The sequence below is a fragment of the Onychostoma macrolepis genome, chromosome 05, assembly GCF_012432095.1.
Source record: "Onychostoma macrolepis isolate SWU-2019 chromosome 05, ASM1243209v1, whole genome shotgun sequence".
NCBI lineage: Eukaryota > Metazoa > Chordata > Actinopteri > Cypriniformes > Cyprinidae > Onychostoma > Onychostoma macrolepis.
In genome coordinates this window covers 42,877,874-42,888,890 of record NC_081159.1, presented here as the reverse complement: position 1 = coordinate 42,888,890, position 11,017 = coordinate 42,877,874, and the positions used below count along the sequence as shown (strand labels likewise).

At 37.0% G+C, this 11,017-nt stretch overlaps 1 protein-coding gene across 5 annotated transcripts in view; it reads right to left on the bottom strand.

Moving 5' to 3' along the window:
• Positions 1 to 4,564: 4,564 nt before the first annotated feature.
• The window catches only part of mtmr4 (myotubularin related protein 4), a 104,765-nt gene continuing 98,312 nt past the window's right edge, over positions 4,565 to 11,017 (bottom strand). For all 5 annotated transcript variants that reach the window (XM_058777014.1, XM_058777016.1, XM_058777015.1 and 2 more), the window contains 3 exons: positions 7,487 to 7,597; positions 7,309 to 7,397; positions 4,565 to 6,189 (listed from right to left, as the gene is read on the bottom strand). In XM_058777014.1, the coding sequence (XP_058632997.1) occupies positions 6,012 to 6,189; positions 7,309 to 7,397; positions 7,487 to 7,597 (378 nt within the window). In that variant the 3' untranslated portion in view covers positions 4,565 to 6,011. The remainder of the gene's footprint in view (positions 6,190 to 7,308; positions 7,398 to 7,486; positions 7,598 to 11,017) is intronic.

Genomic DNA, 11,017 nt, shown 5'->3' with positions numbered 1-11,017 from the left:
CCTGGCTGTTTTCCAGAAAGTTGTCCTTGGGTGCTGAGTCTTGGAGCTGTTGTAGTACGTCACAGTCCGTCTGTGATGAGCTCTTTGGGCAGGGCTCAGCCAGGATGGTTTCCGTGAGCAGAGCTTGTTTTGGCTGCGTGGCATTATCAATGTCCTTGTGGGATGTGTCAACCACATGATGACTCAGAAGCTGATATGAAGTCCTGTGATCACTCATATTCTGTCCAGGTGTGTGTGTGCCATTGAGGCCGAGTGGATTGGCACACACTACTGAAGGATGACGGAGGGAGAAATAGATATTGTCCTTTAGCACTCTCGCACCAAGTTTGTTTGGGTGGAAGCCGTCCAGTTTAAACAGTTGTCTATGGCCCCAGAAAAAATTGAAGTTGTTGATGAAGTTGACTCCTTTTGTACTGCAGGTTCTTTGTAGCCATGTATTCAGCCCAAGCAGCCGTGAAAACATGTTAGTTCCCCTTGCTGGGAGTGGTCCACTGATGAACGACTGAACTTCAAGTCTTTGAAGTGTTTCAAAGAGTTCACTGAAATCCTTCTTAAGCAGTTCTGACTGCTCTTTCCGAATATCGTTCTTCCCCACATGGATGATGATTCGATTTGTAGTCTTGTGCTTCATCAGAATGTTCGAAGTTCCTTGTTCACATCAGAGACGGTTGCTTGAGGAAAGCAGCATGTAGTTGTAGTCCTGCTACTGATGTTTCTGATAGTAGAGTCGCCCACTATCAGAGTCCTGGGCTCGGCTGCGCTCTGAGCTGAGTGCCGCTGTCTGCTCGACCTCGAGCGTCTGTTTGTTAGCTGCCGGCTGATTCGATCCATGTTTTGTCACATTTGGGGATTCGTCACCCACATTCATTAATGCTTCAAATCTGTTCTCAAGATGTATAGGGGGTGGTAGAATACCAGTGTATGCAAGCCTTGTCATAGCCGTATCTGGGGTAGAGGATGCTACCGCAGCAATACGAGATACTCGTGACGATCCGATGTCTCGAGTGCCTTTGGGTCTCGCTCCATTTGTGCCATCGATTAGTCTGTCGATCAATTTCGGCTTGTTCCTCTACACTTGGTATAAACGGTTGAGATTCACTATTCACAAGACTCATCGGCTGTATGCTGAGGGAGTCCGTGATTACGATTTGCTGTGTTCCGCCTGTTTTGGAAGTCCAGCAAGTAACTTTGTTTCAAGAACCACAATCCTTTGTAGAAGTCTGTGGCAGTTCATGCAGGAAGTAGATTCCACGAGGCATTTTCTTTCCTGTCTGGCAGCGGGAGGCAAAGAGTATTCCAGTCCCAAAAAGTCTTTAGTTTGGTGTTTGTGCCAGATCTGTGTTGTTTGAGCACTGTGCTGATCTGCTGAAGTTAAAGTCTTAGAAAAATCTGAGAAAAGTACATAAACGGGGAGCAAATCGCAGGGCAGTAAGCAAGAGCATCTGAACAGTAGAGAATCCGGAAGCGAAGACATTGTAGTATTTTGAAGGAGTTTTTATTTTTTATATTTTCCGTTTCACTATTCACTACACTATTATTTGCGTTATTTTCATTTTTGTTTAGTAAAAGTTACTTGTTAAGTGAGAAATCACTCTCAGTCTTCGGGTTTTGATGCCAGAAGATAGACTTTATTGTCAGAGACAATGAAGCCAAGAAAACACTGCAGAGCAATCTGAAGAGTTTGTGTCTGTACACACTTTTATACAGTTTTTTTCCTCAAGGCGTGTTCATGTTCAATACATTTCATACATTGCCATTATTGTTTATCAACTCTTACCTTTTTTGGCTGTGCCTCCAGTCTGCTTTTAGGAAGTAGACGGGGGGCCTCAACTTCTGCTGAGGGAGATGAGGAGGCCTCATCATATATTTTGTTTAATGTCCAAATAGAGTGTGCAGCTTCACCATATACTGCAGTTTTGTAATGTCTGCACATTACATTCTCATGCAGGCCTCTACATACAGGCAGATACATGATTATAATAGTAGAATAACTTGATACATAAATGGTTATATTCACATTGATTTATACTTGAACAATTCATATTTTGAGCAATAAAAATCTTCCACAGTCTATTAGGTTTTAATTTTTATTTCAGTTATTTATTTTAGTGCATCAACTTGCTCTAAAAATATCTTATTTCATTTTTTTTTTCTTTGTCTACATAACTTGATGTACTAAAAAAATAAAAAGCTAAGCTAAATAAAAATGGGAATGGTTTCCTTGGCAACTAGCAGCAATATTTAAAAAATATATTTGTTTTATTTTATTTCAGTTAACATTTATTTTAAGTAATGAAAAATAATAACCATGATCTCTTTGGTTATAATGATAGAATTCTCCTGAATTAGTGGATGTATATAAACGTGTATGTATATGCAGAGATGGGCACAATTACATCAAAAAAGTATTTAGTTTCAAACACAAGCTCATCAAATGTATTTAATTCAAATACAAGTAATTTGTCATTTGAAAATACAAAAATACAATCAATATTTATACAATCAAGTGCAAGAGACCGTGCCATTACATTTAGATACACGTATAAAGAAAGATAAATGCATCCCCCTCCTTGAACAACTTATAAACAACATACTCTTTAACCCTAACACTACACAATATATTGATCCATATTTCATTTTTTCATGTTTCTTTATCACTCCTTTATCATTTCTTTATAACTATAAGCATGGAATGGCTCAAGCTATTTCACTGTCAACAGTAAAGATTAAATATTGATATTTAGTTGTTAAAGGGCTCTGTAGAATACAGAAACGGTTATTAGTGACACCGGTGGCCGTTAAGTGAACTGTGGTCAGTAACTCATCGCTCATGCTCTTGCATACACTCCACAGTAATGCCAGCGAGCAACGGCCAGTGAGACTCACCGACATCATGTCGACAGATGAGGTTCATTAAAATATCACTGTAATGAGTTTCCCTTGGATTTTACAAACAAAACCACCCGGAGTCATTCACATAATAATTAGTCTACAGGCTTTCATTTTTAATTTTCGTTACATGCTGTTCAGACATCAGCAATAATATTTATTTTAATTTAATTCTTGAAAAATTGTAGTTTTTCTTTAGAAACAAGTAGATATCTTTTGCCAAGTAAGCTAACGTCACTTGTCAGCTAGCAAGTAAAGTTCTAGAGCAGCTTTTTCTTCTGTCCTGTAATAACATTCAGTGAGCAATATCTGATAGTATACATTTTAATACATACTTAGCCAGTTTACACTGAGCACCAAAACAGCTTCTTTCATTTTATTCCAGTTGGAACCATGGACGAATTAAAAAAAAAAAAAAAAAAGGAAATTTTGTCGACTCGCCCTTATGTCATTTCACACCTGTAAGGCCTTCTTTCATCTTTCTTATGAAATCCAAGAACTTTCCCTTCATAGGCGAATCATATGACATGCTGTTGGGTCTGGGTAGTTCTATTAAGTGACATAAGTGCTTTTTTTGCACAAACATGATTTACCACTTTATTTCCAAAAATATTATTCAAACATGTGTTGACGCAAGTCTTCTATGGCATGAACACAACACAAATGCATTTTAATTCTCTCGTGAACACAATGCAGATCAATATTTTCCTAAATAAAGTTGTAAATTATGTTTTATTGTGCAAACAAAGCACTCGCGTTGCTTAATAAAATTGAGGATAAACCACTGAAGTCACATGGAGTACTTTAACGTCGTTCTGGGCTGGGAATGTGTAAGTTGTGTTGGCATCTAGCCAAAAACTATGATGAGCTATAGCTGGCAGTACTATTAACACGGGTGAAGAAAGCGCTTTATTGCCATGTATGTTTACTCGTACAAGGAATTTGTTTTGGTGACAGAAGCTTCCACAGCACAAACAGAATGACAGTGACAAGACACGCATAATAAAAATAGAATAAGTAAATAGGAAATAATATATAATTTTTTGAAAGACCACAATATACAAAATAAAAATTATATGGTATTTGTGTGTACAGGTGTATGTACAAATGCAAGGAAATGTAAATAAGAAGCTTGGCATGTTAAATAAATGCATGTATAAATAGTTTTTTTTTTTTTTGTGTGAGAAGATATATTACCTGAAAAAAAAAAAAAATAACTAGGCCTACTTGATTGTATTTCAAATACAAAATACTGGCTCTCAAAGTATTTAATTACACTTTTTTTTTTTTTTTGTCCAGCAAAATACAAATTACGTATTCAGTAATTAAATACGTATTTCAAATACATTTAATTTAAATACTGCCCATCTCTGTGTGTATATGTAGCCAGTTGATTGTGACTTTATTTTATATAATTTACTTTATTTCAACACAATCAATATAAAATAAAATACTATAAATACATTTTTGAAAGTGTTAACGTCATCAAAACTTGTATTTAATGTTCACCTTTTATAATTGCTAATCATGCTTAGTTTCAATGGTTCCAATTGTTGTAGGTGGGGGTCTTGATTAGTAATATTAGATGATGTTAATATTAGTATTCAAGCTCCACGCATGGTATGATTTTGACCAAATTAAAGGTAAAATGAGTAATCTCAACACAGGACGCAGATGACTGATAAAGACGTATCTTTTTATTTAACCCATGGGATTGAACTTGTACAGTGCATTTCTTTACAACAATTATTCACTAAGTGACAAATTTTAGCCACTATTACAGACCAAATAACTATACATCACATTTCTGGGTTCCTTTTCAATGCATTTAACTCAAAATGTGTCCTTCATCAACACCACGGAGAAGAAAAATAATCCGTCAGACAAAATCAAACCGGTTCTCAGTGTTTTTAACCTCATCAAAGCATCCTCTAGCTATTGTACCACCCAACATGTTAAAGTTACAAATCAGTGAATCCATAATAAAATCAAACACATGGCACTGTTGAGGTTCACCAACATTACAATACACAATCAACGTAGGGCCTGAAGACGCAGACGACGTGAAAAAGAAATCATAGCACTTGTTTTGAACATGTAATGCCGTTGAGAACGTGAGCGGACAGCAGCGAAACGGTCAAACCCTCCAATACAAAAGTCCTTTAAATCGCCACCAGTTTCCAATGATTCACCTGTTTCAGTTTGTCATTTTAATTATCGTCGTTGGTTTGTTCTGATGAAGTCAGAGAAAAGAAACTAGTACACTAGTATTCTGGCTAAAGTAGACGGAGCAGTGCAACATGGCTATAGTTTTACCGTAACGTACACAACAACATACAGCATAAATGTTCAGCTTGCTCAGTTTTTTTTCTTGCTTTTCCTGCTACACACACAACCAGCCAGATGAAACATGAATTTAGGAGTGATTCTGTTTATATATTACTGATATGTTGGAATTTGAGTTTGGCATTTAAAGTCGAGTATTTCACATCAAACGAGTGGCTGAAAAACAAAAATTGCACAAAATTGCCATCAAATCAATGCAAACTGGCAGCTTAAATTCAGTAAATGCACCAGCGAATCCAGTCTCCAGTTTCTGAAAAATCGAAATAAACCAAACAGCCGTACATTCAAACTTCATATCAGCAGACGAACAGCAAGGAAACAGCTGCAGATCTCTCCGTTTTGGTCTCAACCCCCCTCCGTAGTGCACAAAATAATGAGGATACAAAAGTAGAATTTGTCGTTTTTAAATACTGTAGCAGCTTGGTTGGTTTTAAATAGAGAGCCTCTGGATGGATGCATGGCTGAGATTGTCCGATGTGTGTGATGCATAGGGGCCGTGTGGTGATTTCCAGATGAAGAAACGCCTCACTTTGGGCTTTGGAAGCCAAGGATCCTTTGGGTTCTGTTTCTGTCCTCAACCAGAGAAGCTTGGAGTTCACTTGCAGTGATAAAATCGCCCCTCCGTCGCAGACCGCACTCGTGTTTTGGAGTTCATCCGTCCCGTTCCTCATGTGGATCAGTCTCAGAGCCGATCCAGACTCCAGGAGAGCGGCTCTTGCTCTAAAAGACGGGCGTCTGATTGGACGCCGGCGTGTGGCGCGCTGTGATTGGCCGTCTCAGCTGGAGGCGGTGGCGATGGCTTTCTTCAGCTGTTGCGAGCGCAGCTCTCGCGTGCGGGACTCCAGCAGCAGGTCGTGGCAGGTGTTGCACACCAGAACCGGGTCGTACAGCTGCTGGTCTGGGATGGGCAGCTTCAGGTGACAGCAGTCCTTACAAAACACGTTCCCACAGTTCCTACGGGAAATCAGGACAGGATCTCAATCACATGTTCAGTCAAATATAAACTAAACTATCCATCCAATATTTGAATACAATTAACCAACAAACTAATCTAGCACTATAAGTAGTCTTACTATTATCTCGCAAGTCATTTTAACTGAAATAAAATTTAATAAAAAAAAAAATAGAACTATTGAAACATGTAAACCAAGGATGCATTTATAATTTCCTAACATTTCTAAGTTATTAAATATAAGTAAATAGAACGAGTAATAAAATAAGACATTAAAATATAAGTTATAAAAAAAAATTAATAATGATGAATTTACTACTAATGAATAGAAATATTGCCTAAAACTGATAAAAATTAACTAAAACTTAATAGAAATAATTTGAAAAAAACAAAAGCTAACAATGGAGAAAAAAAATATATATATATATGCTCATTTTAAATATGAATAATGCTGTAATTAGTAAAGTCAACAAATCAATCACATTAGTCTATGAATCAAACATTCAACAAACAAACTAATCCGTTACATGCACTGCAAATAGCATTGTTATTCTTAACTTAAACTCATTTTCAGTTATTGAAAAAGCCAAAATAAACCTGTATTCAAATTATTGGAAGTAGAAATGTTGCTCTGGAAAATGGCTAAAACTAAAAATAAAGCAAAATAGAAACATTTAAAAATGACTACTACCTAAATTATAATACTATATAAATAACACTGGCTATAAATCAAATATTCTAGAAATCAGCCAATCACATTAATCTACTACACAAATGCTACTTATTCAATCAAATATTTTATCAATACAGTTTAAAAATCAAATCGCATATTTCAGTTTATTCACTTTTTTTTTTCAATTGATGTTTGTTGAAATCATGTCTGAATTGTCACTGACAAAATGTATAGTAAAATCCAATATACAACCATCAATAACTGGACACTTTGATCGTAAAAACACTGATTACAATTAGATATTTTAATTATCTGTAATCAACTGATGTGATTTCCGTATATTTAACGTTATTTAAAATCTCGGGAGGGAAAAGGTCATAGGATTGTCTGAAAATGGAGTGATATTTAACCGATCTGCTCCTATTTCTCAGGAATCACTGGGCCGCACCTGCAGTGATGGCGTCTCTTGGCAATCCAGAACTCACAGTCGCAGTTGAAGCAGTGAGAGGCCATGTGATCCGGCACCCATCTGGTGACCTGTGCGTCCAGAAACAAGCTGGTTAAACTCTCTAACCATCATCAGCTGTACTGAGCAGCATCAGAGTGAGTGAGTGAGGACGACTGACCTCTGTGTCCTTCCTCTCCACACGGTCCCAGCTGCCCTCGCTGAAGCGGTCCTCGCTGTGATTGGACAAAGAGTCCTCCTCGTCACTGCCGTCAGACTCCCGCAGACACGTCTGGAGGAACAAGAGCGGACGTCAGTCACAGACACAAGAATGGAAACACAAATGCATCTCAAAGGACCAACGACACAGCTGTCAATCTAATACTGCACGGAAACAAGAATTTAAACTGTGTTTTTGCTTTAAACTTCTGCCCAAAACATCACTTCTGTGTTGCAATTCACAAAGTAAATGATTTATCTAGTCGTGAAAGCACAGATTCCACCTGTAATAAATAAAATTGCATATAAAATCACCAGCCTCCTGTGATGCTTGTGATTTCATATGCAAGAGTCAACGAGGGATTTTTAAAATTAAGACATTAAGACATTTATGACTTGCACAATATCATCTCAATCAGATTCTTTCACTTTATTTTTTTTTAAGTAATTGTTTTGGTTAAAAAGTTTGGAATACTTAAGATTTTTTAATGTTTTTGAAACCAGTCTCTCTTGCTTTCAAACGCTGCATTTATAATATACTATCAAAGATATTGCACAAACATTTAAATTGCAATAATATTTAACAATATGAAAGAACTGTTTTCTATTTGAATAATGTAATTTATGCCTGTAATGGCAAAGCTATTAATTAAATTTTAAAATATTTAAATAGACATAAATTACAATAATACTTTGCAGCCTCGGGGACCAGAAGAGACTTCTTTTAAAAATTGTATTCCAAAAAAAATTACATATTCTTATTTTTAAAATGTTTTGAAAATTTCATATATATATATATATATATATACACACACACACACACACACACACACAGTGGGAACGGAGAGTATTCAGACCCCCTTAAATTTTTCACTCTGTTATATTGCAGCCATTTGCTAAAATCATTTAAGTTCATTTTTTTTCCTCAATGTACACACAGCACCTCATATTGACAGAAAAACACAGAATTGTTGACATTTTTGCAGATTTATTAAAGAAAAACTGAAATATCACATGGTCCTAAGTATTCAGACCCTTTGCTGTGACACTCATATATTTAACTCAGGTGCTGTCCATTTCTTCTGATCATTCTTGAGATGGTTCTACACCTTCATTTGAGTCCAGCTGTGTTTGATTATACTGATTGGACTTGATTAGGAAAGCCACACACCTGTCTATATAAGACCTTACAGCTCACAGTGCATGTCAGAGCAAATGAGAATCATGAGGTCAAAGGAACTGCCTGAAGAACTCAGAGACAGAATTGGTTACAAAAAAAATTTCTGCTGCACTTAAGGTTCCTAAGAGCACAGTGGCCTCCATAATCCTTAAATGGAAGACGTTTGGGACGACCAGAACCCTTCCTAGAGCTGGCCGTCCGGCCAAACTGAGCTATCGGGGGAGAAGAGCCTTGGTGAGAGGTAAAGAAGAACCCAAAGATCACTGTGGCTGAGCTCCAGAGATGCAGTCGGGAGATGGGAGAAAGTTGTAGAAAGTCAACCATCACTGCAGCCCTCCACCAGTCGGGGCTTTATGGCAGAGTGGCCCGACGGAAGCCTCTCCTCAGTGCAAGACACGTGAAAGCCCGCATGGAGTTTGAAAAAACACCTGAATAAGATTCTCTGGTCTGATGAGACCAAGATAGAACTTTTTGGCCTTAATTCTAAGCGGTATGTGTGGAGAAAACCAGGCACTGCTCATCACCTGTCCAATACAGTCCCAACAGTGAAGCATGGTGGTGGCAGCATCATGCTGTGGGGTGTTTTCAGCTGCAGGGACAGGACGACTGGTTGCAATCGAGGGAAAGATGAATGCGGCCAAGTACAGGGATATCCTGGACGAAAACCTTCTCCAGAGTGCTCAGGACCTCAGACTGGGCGAAGGTTTACCTTCCAACAAGACAATGACCCTAAGCACACAGCTAAAATAACGAAGGAGTGGCTTCACAACAACTCCGTGACTGTTCTTGAATGGCCCAGCCAGAGCCCTGACTTAAACCCAATTGAGCATCTCTGGAGAGACCTAAAAATGGCTGTCCACCAACGTTTACCATCAACCTGACAGAACTGGAGAGGATCTGCAAGGAGGAATGGCAGAGGATCCCCAAATCCAGGTGTGAAAAACTTGTTGCATCTTTCCCAAAAGACTCATGGCTGTATTAGATCAAAGAGTGCTTCTACTAAATACTGAGCAAAGGGTCTGAATACTTAGGACCATGTGATATTTCAGTTTTCTTTTTAATAAATCTGCAAAAATGTCAACAATTCTGTGTTTTCTGTCAATATGGGGTGCTGTGTGTACATTGAGGAAAAAAATGAACAAATGATTTTAGCAAATGGCTGCAATATAACAAAGTGAAAAATTTAAGGGGTCTGAATACTTTCCGTACACACTGTATATAATTTTTTTTAATCTGTCTATATAGTTTTTATTCATTTTTATGTCAGTTTTAGTTTATTGTAGTATAAACTAAGTGAAAATGTGAAATGTTGCTTTGAAAACTAGCTGAATTTAAATGCATGTACTAGTGTACACATTACAATTATTTTAAAAGTTCTTGTGTGTGTGTATATATATAAGTGCTGTCAATCGATTAAAAAATGTAATCGTGTTAATCAGTCGTGGACTGTAATTAATGATTAATCACAAATTTAAAATACTAGGATTTACCTGTAAATGTGTTGAAAAAGAAATGCATGACAAACTAATTTAAGGAAACAGAGTCTTTCACACTTCCGTCAGCTATGAGACATAATCCTTATTATTCTTTTATCATTATTCTTTTGTTTTTATTCAGCCATTATCAGCCTTTATACTGACAATAAAACGTTTACCAAGCCACATCGCTTCAATCCCAGGATACATTTACCCAAATATTATCAAAACATTTTCTTGCGACCGTACGTGAAGTATTATGACAAAATGCATTATGAAGAATTGGACCTGTTCTGCAGCTGCATTAGAGCTAACATTAGCATCATGCTACATAAGACAATTTATGAGATTAATAGTGCACTTTTACTCAGAACTCACTTCAAACCACCATCGAGTGTTTGTAATAACTTCCTTTTGCGATCACATGTGGAATTTGGTTGTTTACTGTTGTTAAAATATGCTATTTATAGCCTTTTATATTGCTGCACAAATTAGCATTTCAGACGTACACATTCATTTAAAAAAAAAAAATCACATACAGACCATATCTATCGTAATCGTGTGTTTATTATCTTATATAATCTATAGTGGCTGTTGTCATGTTTATTTCGCCTGAAACTCACGTTGTTTGTGATGTTACCGCCTCTCTGTTCTTATGTTGCCAGGGATACATTTCAAGTATAAGACACATTAGTAAAAGGATCTATTTAAATTTTTATTTGTCTATATACACTTTGGGCGCTCGCAGTACATTATAAAAGTAGCCCAAAAAACCGCAAACCATGGCTCTGAAATTTTTCCTGCGACTGTATTTTCAAAATAGCACTTGTGCTGCTAT